We start from the raw sequence: 23,840 nt of genomic DNA on the forward strand, positions 1-23,840 counted from the left end.
GTATACGGAGACCAACTGCACGGTGATGTGAGCTAGTGGCACGGCGAGTGGATGATATGAGGGGTATTACGGCTTTCGGCTTTGGAAATTGCCCTGTAGAATGAATATGATTCTATGCAATAGAAGCACAGTCTGTAGTTTAAGCATAACTGTGAAGTCTATACCTAGGTATCTTCCGAATGGTAGCCGAATATGTGAGAGCATGCGAAAGTGAAGCAACCACGCCCCTGGTAGCGAAATGCCGGCACGCTAAAATTTAGGGCAAGACCCTGCGTCGACAACGGTCAGAACGTCTCTGCGCAATCGAGTGAGGCGGCGAGATTGTGCGGCTGAACAGTCATCAATGCTGAAATAGTTATATCAATTGCTTCGATTGCATACAAAGGAGATTGCGCAGATGGTGTAGGCGATATTTATCTTTGGTCTTTGCTCCTGCTTTCTTTGAACGGGCAATTGTCGGCTACGTCACTTGTCACGGGTTCTAAGCTCCCTGCATGTGCTGCCCAAAACATTACCACGACTTCTCCTAACCTCTACGCCATCCGCAAAGAATACCAATAACAAGAGTTCTAACCACAACACTCTCTCACAATGACAACCAATGCGCCTACGCTGATCAACTTGCCGCCGCCGCCATCCGGAGAAGAGACTCCTGGAGACGCCCCGTAAGGCATATGCACTGGGTGGGGTTGATTGAAATGGTCGACTAACGCTGTACGTATAGGGGCACGCCCAACTCGGTGACGACCACCATGTCTGAGCTCTCCACGGTGGCTATCAAGGACGGTCACCGGGGTCACTTTCCTCACCATCGCAATCCGGCCGAAGCGGAGCGTGCTGACCGCATCTCGCGCCTTGCGGGCCTCGAGCGCGTTGCAGTATCGGGTCGTACGCCTCAAGGACTCAACCCAGGCACGGCAGCCAATGCCCCGCCAGGTTACTTTGACGCAAACAACCAGCCCCAGCTCTTCCGTGAGCGCAGCACCGTCGGCAGCGCCAGCGCAACTGGCTCTGTTGGCGGTCGCACGACGTGGGCCAGTGGAAGCGACTTGTACGAGCCAGACCGCATGAGCGAGGATCAGGACATGGACACGTCAAGCATTGGCGGCTTCAGTGACGAAGCGGCTTCCTTGGTCGGCTTCGGTGAGGGTGCAAGGACTCCAGCCCGACAGCACAGCCAGCTTGGTAGCCCTGCTGTTAGCAAGGCAAGTGCAGTGCCTGGCTACCTGAGGGACGGGGCGCCTGCAAGTCCATTGATGGGTGTCAGTGTACCTTCGACTTCATCGACGCAGACCATGTCTAGCACTGAGCAGCAAAAGAAGGAGGCGCGCATGATGAACGGCATGACGTACGATGAGAACGTGGTGGATACTACCAGTCGTGCGCCTCCTGCCAGTGGCCGCGACGGAGACTCGACTTCGGGAGACGCCATTCGTGAGCGCATGGCACAGCGTCAGGCCGATCAAGACGCCATGGATGTTGAGCAGCGGAAGCAGGCTTAGGCAAACCTTTGGTCATTGTCTCGGATCATGTTTTAAGACAGGCGTTGGGGGTAAAGTGTTATGGCCACTGAAGGCTACAAGTTTATGATTGTTCACGAATAATCACGAGTTTTTACACGTACAATGCAATGCAATATCAGTCTTGAAAAGTACATATTTGTCGAAACTCACTACAAGTAGGTACCCAAAACACTGGAGCCCCCCCTGTGACAGCGGCTGCCGCTTAACGGCTAACGGGCCCCTAAGCGATTGGCGTCTTCCCCCAGCAAGGCCGAGTATGACGTTTGAAGGCGCGTTGAATGACCTACGCCTCCCTGCAAGGCTGCGTAGACCATCCGTGGGGCAAATGGGAGCATAGTCGTCGTTGGTGTTGACGGTCATGGCAAGCCGTCGATCTGGAGGTGGCAGTGGCAGCGAATAGCAGCACCCCGCATTTTGCCTGCAGCTTGCGGCCCAAGTGCCCTGGCATCTGCGGACAGTCGCTCCCCACCTTGTCCTGCTTCACATGTCTGTGTCGCGTATATCTCCTGATACATTGATGCCTCGCTGCTTCCCAACTAACTGACTGGTCCCTTGTCAAAGCACGACAGGGCACTTGTATACATCACTACAGTCTATTGTCCAAATCAAGTCACCCCCAACCCCGCATCTCGCGGATACGTGCCTGTCGCCGCCATGGCAGATCACGCTGATGCTGGGGACGTCAAGAGCACTTCCCTCAGCAGTTCCTTGTCTTCAATAGGCCGAACGCCGCCGCCTGCACTCAAGATGGGCAGTCCGAGCCCGCACTCTTCACACCGTTCGAGCTTCGTTGAACACATGCGGGGGACCCCCACTTCACCGCGCGCATCACGCCAGCCTTCCCTCACACAGCAAGCCCTACAAGATCTTTTGAACAACCCGCCGACAAAAGGTGGAGACCCCAAGTTCCAAGGGCGCGATTGGAAGTCAGTCCGACTGGGCGAAATTGTCGACCCAGAGCAGGTCAGATTTGTCGAATACGAAACCAGCGTCGAAGAAGCTACAAATGTGAGCACCTTCACTTCTCACTACAACCATAAGACTGACTTGTATAGCTACTAGTCAAACATGGGGCTCCCAACGTGGTCCTACTCCGCGAAAACGCAAACACACGACATGCAACAGGCACCTTCGATTACAGTGACCTAAACGCGTACCTTCTCCTAGTAGTCGGCCTTGCACACCCAGAAGAAGGAGATATTGCTTCATTTGACGAACTCGCCAAGAAGGGAAGAGAGGGCAAACCCATCCCGCTCCGAGATGTGAAGGAAGTCGGTGGCAGGAAGGAACCACTGATTACACTCGACGAGACAACAGATCTGTCCAAAGCCATGGAGGTCTTCGGAAGTGGCGTACACAGAGTACTGGTAGCCGAAGAAGGCACTTCAAACGTCATTGGAATACTTACACAATTGAGATTGGTCCGATTCTTCTGGGAGAACCGATCGAGCTTTCCAGCCGTAAATCAGCTATACCCGCAGCTGATCAAAGATCTAAGTCTTGGATCGAAGACTGTTCTAGCTATCAAGTGAGTGTTGTATTTGCTTCGCGGTAGACTGTCGCTAATCAAACGTGTAGTGGTGACAAGCCTTTGGCCGCAGCTCTTGAGCTCATGAACAACGAGGGCGTTTCGTCTCTGCCAGTCCTTGACGCGCAAAACAACGTCATCGGCAACATCTCACATGCCGACGTTCGAGTAAGTTCCTAAACCTTTGATCTGATGCTGTGTCACTGACAAAGTTGTTGCAGCTCCTAACAAAGTCTACTTCTCTCCCACTACTTCGGTCATCCTGCATCCATTTCATCTCTGTCATCTTATCTGAACGTGGCGTAAATGACGGAAAAGACTCTTTTCCCGTCTTCCACGTCAACCCCTACAGTACTCTTGCGCACACGGTAGCGAAATTGGTTGCTACCAGTTCGCACCGCATGTGGGTCGTCGATGCTCCCTCTCCCGCATCTTCAGGGCCTCCAACCCCGGCAATGACCCCAGCCGTCATTGTGCCACCTTCGCCAATTACACCCCTACCGGGAATGGCAGGCCCTATACCGGTAAACTCTACAGCGCCTACGCACCTGGCTGCTACCGGTGCCGTTGCACCAGCTATCTCCGCATCGGCGATTTCGGCCATGCCGGGCGCCAGCTTGTCAGGCAGGCTCAGTGGCGTCATCAGCCTTACCGATGTGCTTAATCTATTTGCGCGAGCAAGTGGACTGCATCCTCACGACCCTGACGAAGCGAGACGTGCTAGGCGCAGGTCGAGCTCTAGCAGTATGAGGCATAGCATGGACAGCTCGCGTAGCGAGAGTGTGTCAGGTATTGCAGGGCGCCGAAGCAGCGTGAGCAAGAGGGAGGAAAGTGGCCCAACACTTCAGGGTTTAGGTATTTCTAGAGGTCGCGGTTCGTGATAGACGATTGGTTCGAGCAAGGATTGGAAGAATGCCCTGCTCGAGTGAAATGGACACTGCTTTTTTGCTTTTTGACGTTAACAGGCGTTTATATTAGCTTTGCCATGTCACCCAATCGAATTGAGTGTTCGGGGATGTGGGTGCGTCGAAGCTGACCCGGGTGTCATAAGATACTTGACATACTAGTGTAAAAAAGCCACTGTAGTCGCCAGACACGTCTATTGGGTGCTTGCCCACATTGTCCAGTATTTTATATTACCCAGGTGTTAGCAGAGGAGGGGTTTCTTTTCTTCTTTCAGTCATGGGCATTTCCAGCCCAGCTTTTGCTTACGTCAGCATGAATGTAGAAAGCGATTACGAGCGTTTAATCCAAAACTATATTGTGGTAAAGTTACTTGGCAAAGTCTTGGTCTACATGGTCACGATGAGCAGCATGGTGAACAAGTGCAATAAGAAAAGAAACCCCGATGTTGCTGCATGGCAAAGTAGCGGTGAAGAGTCGAGGGGACCATGGCAAAGTTGGAAGTAGTAGACAAAAGGAAGAAGCAGAAAAGAAAAGAAAGAAAGAAAGTACCGGGCAGCTGGTAACTATGTGTCGCTGATGCACGATAAATCTTGTTGCAAAGTTACCGCGACCCGTGCCATTGGCTATTCAGTATAATCATCAGCAGCTACGAGGACCATGGCTGAGGAGACAATAAGGGAGGAGGCGTTTTGGATGCAAATAGCCCCCCAAGCCGAAAGGGGCTGTCGCATGCTGGGTGGTGGATGGGGTCAAGCGATAATCGCATCATTGGGCGGGAAAAGAGAGTTTTCAAAATAAGAGATTTTTTGTGCCTCACGTGGTTCCATGGAGCGAGTGAAGCGAAGAAAAGAAAACCGAAGAAAGATACAAATAAGCAAAGTAATATGTAAGCGGGACACGTGATGTATATAGTGTAAAAGCCCGAGCGAGTATTAGCCCGACTACATGTATCCAAGCGAGCACGTCAGCACATGACAAGTGATGAGCAGGACAGTGTAAACTCTGACCCGTCAACTTTACTACATGGCTAGAAAAGTAAGTCTGCGACATGACGATGATCACTCAAGTCGTGTAAAGATCCGATCGCGCGTACATGTTACCCAGGCAGCTTGTGAGAACGTTTGCATTAGTTGACATTGTCAACATGAAGGGAGTGGCGGACTAGATTCGCGTACCTGCGTTAGTCTTCTACACCACCATTTAGCACCTACCTATGCTGCACGGGAAGAAAGAAAACCGAGACTATTGAAGGGCTGCTGTTATTACTGCCACGGAGGCGAGATCGCCCATAGAGGGCGGAGGTGGACCCGATGGTGGCGTAGAGGGCAGCCAACGTCCTGCCTTACGTTATCTCATTTCAGATAACAAGTTTTCTTTGTACACAAAGTTGAACTATAATTTTCGTCTTGCCGGTCTTGATTCCGTCAGGTTGGGGCAACGGCTGGAGCAGGGTTGGTGATTGTTATCGTGTTTCGTATCTTGGGCCCGTCGGGTGAAGGAAGATGATAGTGTTCGTCTTAGCATGGACTTGGAAGCATATTCCGCTCATCGGTGACGTTGAGCCTTGGACGATTGTGGGGAAGGGACGGGAGACGGGTCCGGATGAATGTGTTTCAAGAACAGGTGAGATATGGGATGATGAGGTGAGAGGTCCGGGGCTGGATGGTTGGGGTGTGTTTTGCGATGGGTATTGTTTGCGGAAGGAGGGGGATGTCGTCGGCTTCAGCTGACTGATGCCCGTACTGCTGACGGAACAAGCCGCCGCACTTTCGGACTTTAACATGTTGGCTATTTTCTTCCTTTACGCAGGTTCGGGATTTTCATCTCGCGAAGCCACGTGGTTGTGCGTGTTCATCAATGTCATACGGCCGAAAATGTGGTGTCAGTTCAACTTTGTTTAGATGAACGCAAGGCCCGCCATGCAACCGCCGGCGGCGTCCTGGATGGCAAAGCAGATTAAGGTTTCGGCTATCGTACAGGGCCGGATGTCTAGCTGATCGTCGGGCCTTCCGAAGGTAGTGGTGACATGAACGGGAAGCTCAAGTTTCGGCATTAGCATTGTGGACGAAAAGAAGCGTAAGCAGGAACACTATCTGAGACACTGCGGGATATGAGCAGTCATGTGCGCAGCATGAAGAGATACAGAGGCATTCCAAATGCTCGCATCGCGGTCTCGTGATCAGATAGACATGATGGTGCACGGCAAAGAGGCGTCGAGGAGTAATGATTGAAATCTTGGCACGGCTTGGACGGGCGGTTTGCCCAAGATTAGAAGGCCGCGTTGCGAGATCTGAGACGTTGGGCAGGGGGTAAAGGGATATTCCCTGTCTTGTGTAGAGAGTGGGCTGGAGCTTGATGGTGGTGCAGGGTAGGTAGAGGGGCAATCCAGGTACGCGTCTGTAAGCTTCGGAGGGCCAGCGTCCAGTGCCGGCTACCGAGCGTCATACCACGGATGTTAAGACTGGGATGCGCGACTCACTTTGGGGTCCCTTTCGGCTGAAGTGAGGATTGATAGGTGAAGAGTGAAGGGTGAAGAGGTGCGCACGTGGGAAGCGGGAGTGCAGGAAAGAGCAGGTATTGCGACGGCGACGGCAACGGCGACTTGAGTTGCATCTGCGCGGCTAGCTAGCAGTAAGTGGAAGTTAGGGCAAGGGGGACTAGGCAGGCATACCTGCCCAGATGTGCCGTTGAGAAGGGCAAAAGCAAGTGCAGCGAAAAAGGAAGATTGCGTGCGGGAAAAGCGGAGTAGGGCGGGCTGCCCACATGAGGCACGACCCGCGGTCTCAGGGCGCCAGAGCTTCGGCTACAAAGGCCTTTGAAATCATTTCTCGAAACACTTTGGGCAGCCTAAGTATCGAGCATGTTGTGTGGACGTGGTTGACCATGTTGTGCGGTCCATGTGCATGCAATCTCGACGCGGTTGCCAGGGGACCTATGACCGTCAATAAGTCGACATTTGGGACCTTGCTCCACACCCAACTTGTTGTCACCATATAGCGACGGTGTTAACACACGACACCAGACCAGGGTCAACCCCGGAAAGTACTTACAGTACTTACAGTACGTGTTAGTGAACAAGTGAACAGTGCGTCGAGGTGGATGATTCACTTCAACTGGCTTTGATGCCAATACCGTGTGGTGCACGACAGCGTTTCATAGTCACAAGGCTCAGCAGCAGACATTCACGACAGGACAGGTCTTGATAGGTCTCATTAGGGTCGTGGCCAGGGCGCGGTATTGCGACTCGCGGTATGGGCCATGTTTGCATGCTTTCGGCCATGGACGGTCAGGGATGTGGGCGCGACAAGGTTTGCGTGTGCTGCACCGACATCTCAAAAGTTGCTAGCCCGGCCGTCTCCTGCATTTGCTGCGAATTGCGCCTCTTGTGCTTTGGGGCTCTTCTGCACCCTCTGCACGCGTCTTGCCTGCATCTGAGCCGGCTTGTGCTCGTTGTACCCGCTGACTCTACAGAGGCCTGCGGTGATCATTGTCGGCTTCTGTGGTGCTTCGTGCTTCGCGCTGCGCTCTTTTTGGCCTCGCCGTGCAACACCACCAACATCCATCGTTTGGACCCCCTGAAGTCCCCGCAAGCCCCAAAGCCTGCAAGCAGCCGCATAAACTTAGTTTAGACCGACTGTTTCCTGCGCGTGTCATGCCAGGCCCACACGCCTGAAGCCCACCCCTAGCCGACACTGTCACTACTGTACTCCTCTCTATACGATCGACGAGCGGCGCGTCTGCGCTGCCAATCCGCCATTGAGATTGAGCCAACAAACAATCGAACCAGCGCCCCGGAGAATGCGCCAAAGCCAAAGAGTGGGAAGCACACCGACGCACACCGACACGCCCAGCCCACCCGCACCATGGCGAACTATGCCTATGACCATGGCCGCCCCAGCACGCCCACAGGTTCCCAGAGGACATGCAGGCAAAACGCTTCCATGCGTGCTCTCAACACCGCCCAGCCCAGACACGAGACTTTCTTCGACGACGCGACCCCCGTAGACCACTCCGCCGAAAAGCCCCTCTACAACTCGCTGCGTGACTCCCACGACCTCACCTTTGCCGAGCACGGCAATGTGCGGGACTCGGTCGTCGACAACATGCTGCTCTCGCTCGACCAATTCTCCACGGGCAATCTGTTTGGCGGTGGCAGCTCAAGCTCACAGTACGCAGGAGGTTATGCCGAAGACGACTTCTTCCTGAGAGACAGCTCGTATAGGCCGCCCGGGCCACGCCATCGGGGGCACACCTACACCTCCTCGCGCTCCTCTGACTACGACCTGGGCTCCTACGAGCCGTCCCGGTACACGGCCCAGCACTCGCGCGCACGGCGGAGCAACAGCAGCAATAACATTGGCACTCCCGTAGCCCGCAAGTCCAGCACCAGAGACATCTATTCGAGCAGACAGGTCAACAGCCCTTATGGCCTCCAGCAGCTGGGACACCTAAGAGGCGGCCCCAACAAGGGCAGCAAGGGAAGCAGCACCTCGAGCATGGACTTTGGCCCATCTGCTGGTTTGAGCAATCAGCGTATGGGCTTTGGTAAACGCTCTGCCAGCTTTGACCACAGCAATGCCAGTGATCGAGGGAGAATCTCGCCTCTCAAAGTTGAATCAGTCTTGGACAGAGGGAGAATGGCATACCAGCATAGCTACACAGACGAATACGACGCTGCACCCGAGCCCACCATTCCAGCAGGCCCACGAAAACTCCAGGAACCACCGCTGTCGCCCCTCGCCCTCCCTCCCCAGCCCTCCTATGTATCTTCGCAGGCAGCTCGGCCTGGGCGCAGAGGCAGCGTGCGCTCCAATACGAGCTACAGGACGCTGCGGAAGAACAAGAGTCAGCCAGGTCCGAACATGAGAGCTCAGGCGCAGGAGTTTGTCAATGCGAGCACGTTGCGAGAGCTGCCGCCTGTGCCGCTATGGCATGACCCTTCTGCTCCTTCGCCCGGCGTCGCTGCCCGAAGCCCACTGTTTCCTTCACAGTCCCCGGCAGCTGCATCAAAACCTGGCTTCTTCAGACGTGTTTTTGGCGGAGGATCATCCAAAGCTCAACCGCAACTGTCAACTGTTTCAGCTGTGTCGCATGCGACAACCACGACGCAGAGGGATCCGTCCCCAGCCTCGGTTCGACAGCAACCCGCAGATGTCAATTCGATATATTCCATGGCGCGACCGCGCACAACACCAAGCAACAATGGCCACATTGCCACGCAACTGAAATCAATACCCAAAGCGCCGCCGACGGCCTCGTCGGTGCAAATGGACACATCACTATCCCAATTACCGGCACTAGGCAAGAAGCCTTCGTCCTTCTTCAGACGTCGGAAGAAGTCTATGACCGAGTCTGTCAAGCCGCCACTCATGCCGGTTGACGTGACACAGCCGCAGAAGCCGATATTGCCCGCCCAGCCTAGTCCCGGCGTTAGCAGTCTGCGCCAGGTTATGAACCCGTATCTCAATGATGCAGGGCGTGCGGGGGAGCGGACCCACGAAGGACAAGACGAGCAGTCTGGGGACGATGCAGTCAACGGCGAACGGCCCCTGGGCTTTTCGCCTGGCTATAAACCACACAAGGATGCAACCGTACGTACAGTCAGGCCAAACTCGCGAGGCGACGATTTGACGCCTCCTACATCACAAGGAGACCAGCTAAGAGCGTCACAGTGGAGCAACAACACAGGCAGTCCCAAACTCAAGCTGAAGCTAAAGCACGGCCGACAAACAATTCCGCAACCACAGGAAGACAGCTTCCTCGCCGACAGCAGCAGCTGCAACGAAGACTATAGTGGACGCGCGACCCCGACGGGCGACCAGAGTGGCGTCGACCATGTGCGGAGACCGAGCACAGGCCCCGCTGCGTCGTCGCTCAAGCAGATTGGGGGAAGGAGCAGCCGCAAGCCGTCTGTCGACCACAAGACGGACTTGTTAGCATCCCACGAAAAAGTAACTTCCAGGGGTGCATTAGTGTCTCAGTCGGCGTCGGAGGGCGACGAAGGCTGGCTCATCACCGCATCAAGTGAAAAGGTGCACTTCTCCAACTCCAAGAGCCCCGCGGCGAAACGAGTCTGGCTTGATACAACTCTCCCGGACTCGCTCGGTGATACCACGGATAACCTGAAGCTACCCCTGGAAGGCGCCCACTCATCCCAGCAATCTTTGGACCAGACATCGCCACAGTCGACTCAAGACAAGTCTCCCATATCGCCTGATGACGTTTTCCATTCCGCCTCAAGCCTGCCCATAGTGCAGGTTGAAAGCCGCGAGTCCACCGAAATGCCTTCGGCTACCCAGGACCGCTCCACGCACACCGAACCCACCGATGCTGAGCGTGAGCGTGCATTCCAAATCTACAGCGGCGATGACTCCTCCAGTCTCAAGGCTCAAGCTGCTGCCATGCTGGGCGATGTCACTTTGTCCAGTACCAGGACCCGCAAAGCCTTTATGGACCTATTCGACTGGACTGGCTTCAACATCTTGGCTGCCATGCGTGACCTCTGCGGCAAGATCATTCTCAAGGCTGAGACCCAGCAAGTTGATCGTATCTTGATGAGCCTTTCTGAGCGCTGGTGTGAATGCAACGCCAACCACGGCTTCAAGGCAGTTGGTGAGTTCATACCCTATTTCCCCTTACGATATCAATTGCTAACATGAACACAGACGTTGTGCACACCATTTGCTACTCGATTCTCCTGCTCAACACAGATCTGCACTTGGCTGACATCGAATCGAGGATGACCCGTAGTCAATTTGTCCGAAACACGCTCCCTACCGTAACCCGCGTATGCCAAGACGCGGTCAAAGCTGCCGCTGACGAAACGCTGAGGCCTCATTCGACGCAACTCAGAAGACCCTCTTTGCCTTGGAACGACAAATCAGAGCCTAATTCGCCAGGTGCAGACACTACCGCTTTCCCTGCAGATGCACCCGAGGAACCCATGGAGGCTAGAAAGTCCCGTAGCCGCCTCTCTATCCGACCCCCTGTACGGAGCGGCTCCGAAGGTCTGCTGAATTTCGATTCTGCGGCGTCCGAGCCCAATACGCTCGTAAACACACCGTACAACGGGCCCATGCGAGGTTGGGAGTTCCAGATCGAGACTGTACTCAAGGAGTTTTACGATTCTATCCGCAAGCAACGCTTGCCCCTGCATGGATCTTCCGAAGTTACGGTTCATCACCAGCCTTCATCTAACAATCTTTCCGTGGGTGGCATGCTACGCCGCACTCCAAGTGTGCTGAGCAAAGCACCTTCCGACAATGCGAGCTACCGTGGCCGCTCCCAGAACGACTTCCGGAGTATGAGCAACCGCTGGGCTTCTAAGAACCGCTCAAAGCAGAAGCTGTACCCCTCATCTACTGTAGCTTCTAGCCGCACCAGCCTGGATGATCAATCCGTATGGAGTCCTGCAGGGTCAAGCACTTGGAGCCGTTACTCGTATGGCAAAACTGGGACATCTTTGTCAGTCGACTCACTCGGTTCGCATTTTGCAAATGGCGATTATCAACAGGCTATCGGCTTTGCCAATGCTCTTAGCCAAGCTATCATTCGCGAGGAAGGCATGACGATTGCTAGCGATGAAGAGTTCTCTCGCGTTGCCCCACTTTTGGAAGACGAGACCCTGGAGCTTGTTGGTGCTCCCTGGGCTAAAGAGGGTATCCTCAAGCACAAGCGACATCTTGAGGGAGTGGACAGAAAGGCCAAAGACCGGGCATGGAACGAGTGCTTTGCTGTAGTCGAGAAGGGCTGCATGCGTTTGTTTTCTTTCAGCATGAACTCAAAGTCGGTGAGGCAGAAGAGCAAGTTGCGACCATCTGCTGGCGGCGTTGTGGGAGGTGGTAACTGGATGGACAATGCCGAAGCCCTCGACAGTTTCCAGCTGCGGCAGACAATTGCCAGTGCGCTACCTCCACCAGGGTATTCTAAGACAAGGCCCCATGTGTTTGCGCTTTCGCTTCCCAACGGCGCTGTTCACCTCTTCCAGGTCGGAACACCTGACATCTGCCGCGAATTCGTGACCACCGTCAACTACTGGTCTGCACGCCTCTCCAAGGAGCCTTTGATGGGAGGCGTCAGTAGCATGGAGTACGGGTGGGGTGAGAATGTCATTAACCCAGCTCTGATCCGCCAGGATAGTGCGCCTTCCGTCCAAGGTCACATGCCACGCCCGAGTGTTGCCAGCTCCATTCGTAGTTCGATGGACCATGGCACAAACACACCCAAACCCAGACTTCCCGGCGACAAGGTTGTGCTCTCCGATTGGAGCCCGCCAGCATCCAGCATGATGGCTAGCACCCTAATGGAGGTGGACCAGCTCAGAGCTCTAACCGACTATGTTAAGAACATTGAGAACGAGCTCTCGCACCACAACGAACTGAGAGCACCTTTGCTCATAGCAGTAAGTTATACTATTTTAGTCTTATCAAGCTGTCACTAATCAAGGACTAGTTCTCGCCTCGTCACCCCAATGCCGCCAAGGCCATGGCCAACTGGGAACGCAAGTCCCAGTACCTTCTCCGGGAGATAGTCAAGTTCAGAACCTACATCGATACGCTCTCAACTGCGCAAGCGGCGAAGCAAAAGATCTATGCTGAGCGTGAAGCTCGCGAAAAGGAGATGGAAGACTCTGACCGGGGTGCAGAGACTGACACCAGTGCGAAATTCACTGAAGATGATGGTGCGCAAGAAGCTTCCGAGCCTCCTGCATCACAGCCCATGCCAAACCCTGCCCTACCGGCAGCTTTCCCTTTACACCCATGATCGCCCGTCGCGTTGATTGGGCGTTGTACTGACGATTGATTTCTTTGTTACGAACAGTTACTCCTCTAAGGCGTACGATACGGCGGTTGCGACTTTTACATTCGTCAAGACCCAGTTTGAGACAGCGGCCGCACTCGGTGGCGTGACGCTGTGTAAACCTTTTAATCTGTACGACATTTGTATGTTTAGTCAGCATTTTCAGCATTTTTCATATTTCCTTTCATTACTTCGTTCAAACGAATGCGTACGATTGCATTGCGAGAGCCGTGCGTGCTGGCGGCAACTCTGTGTACGATTACATTAGCTTCCTGGCGAGCACCTGGCTTGGGTACATTGATGATTTTTATGGTGGTGTATTTCTGGTGTCTTTGCATGGAGCCTCTTCTTAGACACGGGGAAGTGAAGCTGAAGAGCAATTGTTTGAATATTATACCCACACGTTTTGGAACGCATACATTATACTCTTCCCTTGATACCCTTTTAATGTTACTTGTCATCATTGCGCATATCTATTTCAAAGGTAAGACTACGTAGGTGGTACATGACAGCTAAAGGACGCGTCTAAGCCTTGTACACTGGGGAAGGGTAGGCAGAGGTAGGTACTGTGAAAGTGTTACACGACATTCTGACGCATTGAAATGACTACATTAGCTCAGGAAGCCCGTGTTGTGGTGTGGTGGTTGATGTAACACTCACAGCCACCACACTCCAAGTCAATGATGGCATCCAAGGAGCGGGTTGCTGCAAACAACAACAGCGGACACGCACGACGACGAAATCATGGAGGGCTTCTGTACGATTCCAATCACGCGTGTTCAAAGTTTCGGTCCTCGCCGTTTGGGTCGCAAGCCACACGATGGGCTGGACTCTGTTAGCGCCGTCATTGGAACAGCCGTACAGCAAACGTGCAGCAGTGCGAACCCGAACCGTGTGCGGGCGTATAGAAGGCTGGCCGGAAAAGGCGGGATCGTGTAGACGACTCCGGGACGAAAAACGAATTAGGAAAGCTGAGGTCCTGGGCGTGCATGCATGCATCCGTATGCGGAGTTGAAGGCGATAGGCAATCCAAGCGAGGGGGAAGACTGACCATGTTGGGTATGCGCTGGAATAGTAGGATTGGGCTGAGTTTGGTGCATTGGAGATTACGTGTGGTTCTTTTAGGACGGGTCGGAAGCGTGTCGGAAGCGTGTCGCTGAGGACATGGTGCAATGTCAAAATAGAAGTGATTGTGTTAGTGTCCGCTGCCAGAGGGGATGTAAGTAGACGTTAGTCAGGAACAACATGTACTATAAATGAGCACCAAGCTCGTACTCTGTGCTTCTGATTGCTCATATACAAACCCAATTACCCCCACCACCCCTCTCCCACGTTCAATCCAGGTAATCGGGATGTCTCGGTGATGCCGTCTCGCGCCGTGCCACGCGAGACATGGCCAAGCCACGCGTGAGGCTCGACCGAACAAGCTGTCCGATAAACCATGGCCAAGGAGGGTCCAAATTAAGCAGCGAGTGCAGCGGACGAATTACAGTGCAGAATCCCCGAGAGATGTGGCACTGGGATGTTTGGCTGCATGGGGAGCAGACACGTAGGGATGGGTGTGGAAATGACATGGTTGGAGTTTTGGTCAGTTGAGTTGGCCGGCGGGTTGCAGTTGATTGTTGCATCTTGGCCCTCTGGTGTAAGCGGTTGTCACACTGATTAGTTGTCGCGATGTAGATGCGTGTCGGCATTACAGTAGGTTTGCATAGCGGCATGCCATCTTCCACCACGAGAGACATCAGGTGTAGCGCCATGGACCCATTACCGTTCCCTGACACACGCCGGTCTTTCCTATTTCTTCTTATTCCCGCAGTTTGAACTCTTGGTGTAAATCCTGATTCCAAACAGTTTTCTCCATCCCCTCCGCGATCTTCACTGCGAACTGCCGGTTGCCGTATCATTTTTCATTTTGCTCCGAAACCTTGATCCCTGGTCCGAAGAGGAGCTCAGCCTCAGCCTTACGAAGACCAGACCCCGCGCCACGCTACCGCTACGACTGCTCTCGAGTCGAGTACCGGCACATCATCAGCCGCACGCTATTACCAACCACACTACAACTTTCTTCGTGCACCCTACAATTCTCTAACATTCTCCTCGGAACCTGCGTCGCAATACTGGTATACCAGTACATTTGACCCACGCGCTCCCAAACAGGTATTTGGTCGACCAACGTGTGCCGATATCCGTTAGGCCTCTCCGCCATCACGCGCCACAAGTCCTGATTAAACCTCAACTCCACACCCACGTAACAGCTGGATATGTCTTATTATCCCGGACAGCAACACCACGGTGGTGGCTACGGCGCACCACCGCCACAGAACGGCTATGGTGCCCCGCCCCCGCAAGGATATCCCCCTCAGCAAAACTATGGGCCGCCGTAAGTGAACAACGACCAGCCATGCTTGTCGGACGCTGACAGGTGGTAGGCCTCCGCAGCAATACGGCTACCAGAACCAACCAGGACCCTACAATAACTATGGCCAACCTACTCCACCGCCACAACAGTACGGGTACAACCAGGTACGTGTTTCGCATTGCGACGGCGCAACGGAGCCGTTACAAGGTCAGAGAGGCCTAACATGCATAGGGACCACCACCACAGCAGTACGGCAACTATGGCCCTCCGCCTCCGCAGCAGGGTCCTCCTCCTCCTCAAGGTATATCTACTATGCGACGTATTAACACCATCTAACAGCGCGACTAGGCATGATGCCCACTGCTACCAACAACCAATGGACACAAGGAAACCACAATGGCCCTCCACCTCCACCCACCGGCGCACAGAACTTTGGCCATGGCGCACCCAACGGCTATTCATTTCAATACTCGGCGTGTAACGGACGGCGGAAGGCGCTCCTCATTGGTATCAACTACTTTGGTCAAAGGGGAGAGCTTCGGGGATGCATCAACGATGTGAAGAACATGAGCAAATACCTCAACGAGTTCTTCGGCTACAAGAGAGAGGATATGGTTACCTTGACAGATGACCAGCAAAACCCGATGAGCCAGCCTACAAAGGCGAACATCCTACGAGCAATGCACTGGCTGGTCAAAGATGCGCGGCCAAACGACTCATTGTTCTTCCACTACTCAGGTGCGTCATGACGCGTGTGGTGGTGTAGAGATATGCTGACTTTAGTAGGACATGGTGGTCAAACTAAAGACCTCGACGGAGACGAGGACGACGGCTACGATGAAGTAATTTATCCCGTCGACTTCCGCACTGCCGGCCACATTGTCGACGACGAAATGCATCGCATCATGGTCTCTCCTCTACAACCAGGTGTGCGCCTAACCGCCATCTTCGACTCGTGCCACTCGGGCTCCGCGCTCGACCTACCATACCTCTACTCCACCCAGGGTGTACTCAAGGAACCAAACCTGGCCAAGGAAGCTGGCCAGGGATTGTTGGGTATTATATCAAGCTACGGTCGTGGCGATATTGGTGGTATGATTGGCACCGCGACTGGTCTGTTTAAGAAGGCGGTCAGCGGCGACGATGTCTACAAGAAGAACCTAAGGACAAAGACTAGCCCTGCAGATGTCATCATGTGGAGTGGATCCAAAGACACGCAAACCTCGTAAGCGCTCCCCATGCTACCGAGGTATTGAATCACTAACACGATTAACTAGTGCCGACGCAAGTATTGGTGGTGAGGCCACAGGCGCCATGTCATGGGCCTTCATCTCTGCACTGCGCAAGAACCCCAACCAGAGCTATGTACAGCTACTCAACAGCATCCGCGATGAGCTCCAAGGAAAATACCAACAGAAGCCTCAGTTGAGCTGCAGTCATCCACTGAGTAGGCCTTTGCCGAATTCCCATATTCTCCCGGGCATCATATACTGACAGTATAATACAGACACTAACTTGCTGTACACCATGTAAACAACCATGCTTGTTTCTTGGGACAAAGAGATGAAAGAGGAATAAAGAACCAAGGTACTTGTAAATGCTCCATGGTGCGCGCGTGCTCTTTGAATATCATGATGACATGACGGGAATTACAAAACGGGATGCCGGGGGCCAGGCTGTTCTTGTTTTATAACTAGGGGTGGGCTTTGCGGTGATCAACCTACTCAGCTACTATGACGGCGTTCATGTTTTCCCCAACGGTTCAAGTGGGATGGGATTCTTTTGGAACGGGAAGAAACTCAATCATCATTCGTTATTATTGTCTCTGAGAGGAAGGGGTATCGAACGTTCTGTCTATGAGTCCGTCGACTTGGCAAGTAACTGTAACTGCAACCTCCTGCCTAACGCCCTATGCCGCCATTATCGTTTGTCCTCAGTGGACGCATGTTCGTGTATCGTGATGCAAACGCATACCCCAAACGCGCCCATCTATATGAGAGGCCAAAACTAAAGAAAAATCGTAAACATCATCATCACACCTCACACATCCGCCATCTCCTCGTCAACCCAATCCCTCCAGCTCCTCCACTCACCCCAACTCAACGCCACCTTCTTCCCCTGATACCTCACCACCTTGACCCCAACCTTTTCCCAATCCGCCTTCCTGCCCCCCCACCCAGCCTTCCTCATCAAACTAACCAGCGCCTCTTCCTTAGTCCACCCCTGCTCCAGCGCCACATCCGGCAAATACGTGCTGCCATACCGTCTCCCCTTGTCGGTAAACGAGATCCTCAGGCCATGAGTCCCAATCTCCCAATCCATGGGATCCTCGACGCTCTCAAAGTTTGTGAGCAGCGTGACTGCGACTTCGAGCGTGGGCAGCTCGCGCGCGGTAATGGGCGCAAAACGCGTGTCGTCAAAGGCCGAGGTGAGGGCGTAGGAGGAGAGGCCTGTGGTGAGGGGTTGGGCTTCAAAGGTGCCGATGCAGCCGCGTAGTCTCTTTTCCCCGGATTTGGACGATACGGTGTTCCAGGTTACGAAGAGGGGGTGTTCTTCTGTACAGTCGTCGTTGTCATCGTCGTCGTCGGAAGCTAGGTTCGTGGAGCTCTGGCTTGTCAGGCTACTCGGTGTTGAGCTTGCGCCTCCGCTGGGCGTGGAGCTTGCGCTCTGTATGCTCGAGGAGCTGGCTGACGAGGGGGGCGAGCCTAGGATACGCGATACAGCGGCTGGTTTGTATGGTGATGCCTCTGCGGCTCTGCGGTCGGCTTCTTCTTGTTCGGTTTCATCTTCGAGTTCAGAAGTCGTGGTAGGTTCGGATGTGTATTTTGCCCACAGCTTTTGAACCTGAGCGAGGGAGAGAGCGGGTCGCTTTTCCAGGCTTGCGACGAGGCTTTCGAAGCAGTATGCGCAGTGCGCTTGCGTGGCCATGGTGGGTTGGTGGGGTAGGACGTGTGACGCGCGTGTTAGTCCGGTGTTTTAGTTACAAGACTGTTAGGGTAGAAGGAAGTAGCGGGCGTGAGGAATGAGGAAAGAGGTTGATGCCGTATCAACGATAGTCAAGGCAAGATATGACGGCGGAGTCTGGGGTATGGAGCTGCAGCTAGTCGGGCTGCAGAAGGGCTGTGCAACAGGCTCAGGAACCGGGATGCCTTCGGCCGACCTTCCGAATAAGTTGTACAAGAGCGCGTAGAGAGTGTATTATCGTATCTGAGTGGTAAATAGGGACGCTCTTGCATCAACTCCGGAGGTCGACGTGGGCTGTGGAGTAGAGAGATGGGAGGTGAAGCTGAGATGTCATGTACCCTGCCGATTACACGCCTGGCTTGGAAAGCGTCATCACTCCATCAACGACTGTAAACAGTTTAGAAATATGCACTTTATTGTATTGCTAAACACTTGCATGCTGCCTCGCGGTCCGGTATCTCAGGACCTCTCGAGGAGTAACAAAAGTAGTCTCAAAGCCCTCTGGTTGATGACTGGTATGTAGTCCCATCTTCATGCACACTTGCCCTACGGGGTAAAAGGCTGTGTGTTTGGTAATGATGGGGTAGTTGATCTTGCCACGATAGATTTTCCTTCAGCAGGTCGAGCATGGAAGAGCTCTGTTGCTGTACACACTAATGGCTGGTTGGAGGTTTGCACCTCCTTCACTTGCTGACTTACCTGGATACCTGGTTTCGAACGGTTGATCGATGCAAAACATCACATGAACAGTCGCGCTGGTGGACCGAACTGACTTTTCGACTTATTCATTGCCACGTTACATGCCTGCGGTAGGCGTGTAGCGGCTTGCTTCTATCCCTTGAGCTCGAAGCTGTTCATAAAAAGTCCGAATGCCATTGACGCCGACCAAATGTCTCATAAAGGAATCGAAAACCGCCATCGTCGCTCGCTCGTAATCGTTTCGTCCTTTATGCCGAGTCGCGCTTGCCCTCCTTGACCTCCTTCTGTGTGGCTGTTAGCGGGTCGCCGGGATGCGATACGGGGTCTGGACGCACCAGAGCGCGCATGGTTCCGTGAAGAGCATGTCTGTGGTTCCTCCTGAACTTGGGGTCGGTTCCCTTGAGCGAGGGGTAACGGTGAGTCTTGGGCTTCTTGATACTGCACTGTCATCAGCTATTGCCCTCCATATCGCTTGACCATTCGAGAGCCACGTGTTTCATCTGCGCAATGATAGTGCTCGTGCGATGGAGAGGGATGCATACCCGTTTCGGTGGTTCTTCTTCGACTGGTTGTGCTGGGACGAGTTCTTGGATTCTGCGCGTTTGCATTAGCACACTGATATCATCAGTAGCGAGCAATCGCGAACATACTGGCCATGGCGACGGTTGTGGATGTCGATTTGGCTGTGTGGTATTGTCGAAGAGCTGGTAGGAGAAGCTGAATTTCCCGCTGTCTGTGGTGTAAGCGAGTTCAAAACCACGCTAAGGGACTGTTAGCGCGGTTTGGAGCCTCGCGACTTCCCTGGACGTGCGGTATCCTCGTCAAAACTCACGGCTTCATTTCTATCGAGAGAATCTTCACCTAAAATACAGGGACTCAGTAGTCCTTTTTTTTCGTTATTCTAGGGTCTGCATACTAGATGCGTCGCTTTGGGTCTCTTTATGCTATCAAAGTTACAAACTAGCACACTCGCGCATTCCCGGGAGCCTCACCAACCTGTGCTGGATCCATTTCATGAATTTTACAATTCACGTTGTTCTAATTCGACTCCTTTCCTGGTCTACGGGATATGCCCTCGGTTTAGGCTGGATTTTGCATCCTTTCCCTCATCCATCGTCGTTGTCGTTGTCTACGTTTTGTCTACTTCAGCCTTCTGGCTAGTAGTGGATTCTCATTAGGTCACACTACTTTCACGTTAAGTTGTGCTTTTTGCTTTCCTGCATAGCCATCGCTGTCTTCGGTGTAGCAGCCTCCGTCCATGATGATTGGACTTTTAGTCGGAGCAACTGTGTTTCTGTTCTTGAACGTAAAGAGGGCATCTGGCAGAGTCATGTCTCATGGAATAGAACCTTGGAATCTTTCTTTATTCTCAGGCGTGGATGTGTAGGCTGGACTGAGTCACGTGGATTTCTTTTGTCCACTTAGCCTGCGGAGTTCAAGTCATGCGGCGACTTTCCCGAAACGTTAATCTTGCAACTTGACATTCAGCGGAAGAAGTACGGGACGATTGCATCATCCAAATTGAGGTTCCCCGCCATCGGGATTATGCATTGATCTGAGTCGGGAGACGCTAGACTAGTATGGTTGACTGCGGTCATGAATTCGCGCATGCTCTAGGTCTTTATAAGGAAGCTTGTGCAGCTGTGGCGCATTACTCTCACATGCTTCTGGCTGTTTTATGATTAATCCAGCCTCTGTGCAAGAGTCGCATTCAAGACAACATCAAATATGACGGATACACCGACGAGGATATCTAGGTTTTCCGACGACAAGACAGAGACGTTCCACGATGCCGATGCTACAACCATCGATCCGGTCGCTGAGAAGAAGTTGCTCCTCAAGTGCGACCTTCATGTCCTTCCACCGTTGTTCCTTCTTTTCCTCTTGGCATTCTTAGATCGTGTCAACATCGGTATAACTCTCACACCATGGTTATGACCATCCGCATATTAACGAAGCGTAGGCAATGCAAAGATACAAGGTTGGTATGACAGACTTAGACACGGTGTGGTGTAGCTAATCCCAAAAGGCTTGACGGAAGATCTGGACATGAGTGGTCCAAACGCCCATCGCTACAATATCGCTTTATTCATCTTTTTCGTGCCCTACGTCCTTTTCGAGGTCCCATCAAACCTGATACTTAAGAAGCTCAAACCTTCGACATGGCTCAGTTTGATCATGACACTCTGGGGTGAGCTTTGCAGACTCTCGTCGTCTGCCAGCCACTCTAACGCCTACCAGGCCTCTCAACAATTGGAATGGGCCTCATCACCAATTTTGAAGGACTAGTAGCAATGCGCGTTCTGCTCGGTTTCTTTGAAGCGGGGCTATTTCCAGGTACGTATCGATTGCTGTGCGTGCTTTCAATGCTTATATTGCAGGCTGCGTGTACCTCATTTCAATGTATTACAAGCGATACGAACTCCAGTGGCGACTTACTCTGTTCTTCTCGGCGAGCATCATTGCTGGAGCATTTGGTGGAGTAAGACTACGCAGAGTGCTCAAGACCCGATACTAACTTCCCTCAGCTTCTTGCATTCGCCATTGCCAAAATGGATGGCATCGCCAACTACCGAGGCTGGAGATGGCTATTTATTATTGAGGGAATAGTAACTGTCGTCGCTGGGATCATCACAAAGTTCTGGGTGGCAGACTGGCCCGAGGATGCAAAGTTTCTGAACGGAGAAGAGCGTGCTTTGCTCCTAGCACGCTTGAGCGCTGATACCGGCGATGCTGTTATGGATCGGTTTGACAAGAGGGCTGCCAAAAGGATCTTCGCAGACCCCAAGATCTATCTCGGGACTCTTGCATACTTTGGTGCGTAACATACGTCTCCATCTCGAGTATCGATTTGGTACGGCAAAACATGCTAACCACCCAATTTTGCGTCTCAGGTATTGTCAATACAGGCTACGCAGGAGCCTTCTTTACTCCAACAATCGTCAAAGACCTTGGCTACACTTCAACCGCGGCGCAAGTACGCTCGATCCCCATCTTCGTGGTAGCAACCATTACCGCACTTGTAACAGCATGGCTCACCGATCGTCTCCGCCACCGCTACCTATTCTGTATGTTCGGTCTCGTCGTCGCATCAATCGGTTACATCATGCTTCTTTTACAGGAGAATCTCTCCGCGGGTGTCAAGTACTTTGCCCTTTTCCTCATTATCCCTGGCGGCTTCATCACCCAACCCGTAGTTCTGGCGTGGATGTCCAATCTTGTGTCTGGACACTACAAGCGGTCCGTTGCTTCCGGTATGCAAATCGGTTTTGGTAATCTGGGCGGTATCGTTGCGAGTAATGTCTTTTTGCAGAACGAGATGCCGACGTATCGTACGGGGTATGGGGTTAGCCTGGCGATGTTGTGGGTTTGCGGGATATCGTGTACGGCGCTGTTGTTTCTGATCAAGTGGGAGAACGGAAAGAGGGAAAGGGGGGAGAGAGATGATAGATTGATGAAGGCGGATGCAGACAACCTTGGGGATGATCATCCGACGTTTAGACTGACTTATTGATGTTGGCTTTTGCGCAGTAAAGTTAATGTTCGAGTGATTGGTGCATATGAAAACATGGTAACAGGCTACATTCTAGTGCAAGTTAGACTTCCCGTGAAACGCATAATATGCACATTTGTCTGATTCTCTTTGTTGTCTAAGTCGTATCCGTGATTTCCGAGTACCATCTCACACTTCTGTTATGTAATTTGCTCAACAAGACTTCACGAATACGAAATGACTTGAACCTTGCATTATTCATGCCTCATCCATATCATATATGAGTCCCAAAAACGCACTAGAATCTGCACACTCGCTGTACCCATCAAACCAGCGGTCATCCTTAATGACGATCTTCGCATCCGCCATGTCAAAAATAACGCTGAATTCGGCGACAGCACTCCATAATGTCCATCCGTCGTTCCAAAAATGCAGACACAGTGTCTTGAACCCTGAAAGATGCTGTACTATGTACTTTGCCAGTTCTGTATATGCCTGTTTGATGAAGTGCTCTAAGCAGTCTTCCTCGTAAGACTGAATGAGGAGAGAGAGACTTGATATATTCTGTCGAGCCGATGCACTGAGACTTTCCAGCCACTTTTGCGTGGCATACGCTTGGTATCGCCCGCGTGGACATGGGCCTGTCAGAAGAATAAAGTTGTGACGTTGATATGCTGAAGGGTCTGCGTCATCGTGTATCTGCTTTCTTCGCTCAGCTTCCTCCGCCGTTGCTGGCCGCAGCATATTGATCGGACCATGAGCCTCTTGCAATACCCATAATTCTTCGTCCCCAGATTTGAACTGAACCTCTGGTCCTAGACATTTGTATCGAGTGTAGATGTGGCCTGGCTCTAACTCGTCTTGTGGTGGTAGATCAGGTCTTGGACAGCGGCATATGTCGATTTGTGAGTGGCCGACGAAGGTAGTGTTGCTTGGGTTCTCCAGGTACGGCCAGTGCAAGATGTAGTTTATTGTTGTGATATCGTCCACTTCTGACGGATGTGACATTGGTTAGATGAGACTCTGGTGCATGGAACTGCATCGAAGGGGTGCTTTCAAGGTTGGTAACTTGGAATAAATACAAACCTAGTCATTCCTACGCAAGATTGCCACGCAGCTTGAAGTCATGCATGAAACACAACCGGTGTCCAATTTTGCCGTATAATCCACGGACTAAGCTGATTATAGGTCATTATGCATACCGCTCTTCTCACTAGACTCGAGGTATCAAATCACACATGTAGTCGTTGGTACCGCAATGCCGGATAAAGCAATGCTGTACGCCTAGTTTGCTAAGAATAGTAAACTACGTTGGCACAGCTGAGTACATGCCAAGGCGACAGTGCGTCAGCGCACGAATGTGTGTGGCGATGGATGAAGCTCAAATTACTCGGTGCCCGGTCTCAATGTGGGCCGGCAATGTGGGTGATGAAGTTGATGATGTGTATGGGGTCAGAATATGGACCAGGACAGTTGAAGTGATAGCATTGCCCTGTTTGAATTGTCTGGTGAAGACGGTATTCCACGTCTGAACCGTTGGTGCAAATTACATCCAGCCTTGAGACGGCG

The 23,840-nt window shown here is 52.7% G+C and overlaps 9 protein-coding genes across 9 annotated transcripts; 5 read left to right on the top strand and 4 right to left on the bottom strand.

Moving 5' to 3' along the window:
* Positions 1-591: 591 nt before the first annotated feature.
* On the top strand, positions 592-1,502 carry PtrM4_048500 (DUF3761 domain containing protein; the record flags this gene model as incomplete). The annotated part of the gene is made up of 2 exons (XM_001936675.1): positions 592-665; positions 725-1,502. 2 exons carry the CDS (start codon positions 592-594, stop codon positions 1,500-1,502), a joined length of 852 nt encoding a protein of 283 aa, XP_001936710.1.
* Positions 1,503-2,177: 675 nt separating this feature from the next.
* PtrM4_048510 (transcriptional regulator, contains C-terminal CBS domain protein) lies at positions 2,178-3,932 on the top strand (the record flags this gene model as incomplete). The annotated part of the gene is made up of 4 exons (XM_001936676.2): positions 2,178-2,531; positions 2,579-3,051; positions 3,102-3,219; positions 3,273-3,932. The coding sequence occupies 4 exons, from the start codon at positions 2,178-2,180 to the stop codon at positions 3,930-3,932; spliced, it is 1,605 nt and encodes a 534-aa protein (XP_001936711.2).
* Positions 3,933-7,289: 3,357 nt separating this feature from the next.
* On the bottom strand, positions 7,290-7,520 carry PtrM4_048520 (uncharacterized protein; the record flags this gene model as incomplete). Its single annotated transcript, XM_001936678.2, has 1 exon — positions 7,290-7,520. One exon carries the CDS (start codon positions 7,518-7,520, stop codon positions 7,290-7,292), a length of 231 nt encoding a protein of 76 aa, XP_001936713.2.
* Positions 7,521-7,820: 300 nt separating this feature from the next.
* PtrM4_048530 (SEC7 domain protein) lies at positions 7,821-12,720 on the top strand (the record flags this gene model as incomplete). The annotated part of the gene is made up of 3 exons (XM_066104770.1): positions 7,821-10,569; positions 10,623-12,358; positions 12,409-12,720. The coding sequence occupies 3 exons, from the start codon at positions 7,821-7,823 to the stop codon at positions 12,718-12,720; spliced, it is 4,797 nt and encodes a 1,598-aa protein (XP_065959334.1).
* Positions 12,721-15,017: 2,297 nt separating this feature from the next.
* PtrM4_048540 (metacaspase) lies at positions 15,018-16,648 on the top strand (the record flags this gene model as incomplete). The annotated part of the gene is made up of 7 exons (XM_066104771.1): positions 15,018-15,136; positions 15,186-15,279; positions 15,347-15,416; positions 15,464-15,853; positions 15,902-16,340; positions 16,393-16,562; positions 16,623-16,648. 7 exons carry the CDS (start codon positions 15,018-15,020, stop codon positions 16,646-16,648), a joined length of 1,308 nt encoding a protein of 435 aa, XP_065959335.1.
* Positions 16,649-17,155: 507 nt separating this feature from the next.
* Positions 17,156-18,043, bottom strand: PtrM4_048550 (AMMECR1, conserved protein; the record flags this gene model as incomplete). Its single annotated transcript, XM_066104772.1, has 2 exons — positions 17,156-17,670; positions 17,740-18,043. 2 exons carry the CDS (start codon positions 18,041-18,043, stop codon positions 17,156-17,158), a joined length of 819 nt encoding a protein of 272 aa, XP_065959336.1.
* Positions 18,044-19,026: 983 nt separating this feature from the next.
* On the bottom strand, positions 19,027-19,618 carry PtrM4_048560 (60S ribosomal protein L29; the record flags this gene model as incomplete). The annotated part of the gene is made up of 5 exons (XM_066104773.1): positions 19,027-19,062; positions 19,114-19,216; positions 19,321-19,372; positions 19,429-19,511; positions 19,611-19,618. The coding sequence occupies 5 exons, from the start codon at positions 19,616-19,618 to the stop codon at positions 19,027-19,029; spliced, it is 282 nt and encodes a 93-aa protein (XP_065959337.1).
* Positions 19,619-20,506: 888 nt separating this feature from the next.
* On the top strand, positions 20,507-22,292 carry PtrM4_048570 (UhpC, Sugar phosphate permease; the record flags this gene model as incomplete). Its single annotated transcript, XM_066104774.1, has 7 exons — positions 20,507-20,690; positions 20,742-20,759; positions 20,808-20,969; positions 21,020-21,115; positions 21,160-21,260; positions 21,307-21,595; positions 21,673-22,292. The coding sequence occupies 7 exons, from the start codon at positions 20,507-20,509 to the stop codon at positions 22,290-22,292; spliced, it is 1,470 nt and encodes a 489-aa protein (XP_065959338.1).
* A 237-nt stretch (positions 22,293-22,529) lies between these two features.
* On the bottom strand, positions 22,530-23,279 carry PtrM4_048580 (uncharacterized protein; the record flags this gene model as incomplete). Its single annotated transcript, XM_001936684.2, has 1 exon — positions 22,530-23,279. One exon carries the CDS (start codon positions 23,277-23,279, stop codon positions 22,530-22,532), a length of 750 nt encoding a protein of 249 aa, XP_001936719.1.
* Positions 23,280-23,840: the final 561 nt, after the last annotated feature.

This window comes from Pyrenophora tritici-repentis, chromosome 10, assembly GCF_003171515.1.
Source record: "Pyrenophora tritici-repentis strain M4 chromosome 10, whole genome shotgun sequence".
NCBI lineage: Eukaryota > Fungi > Ascomycota > Dothideomycetes > Pleosporales > Pleosporaceae > Pyrenophora > Pyrenophora tritici-repentis.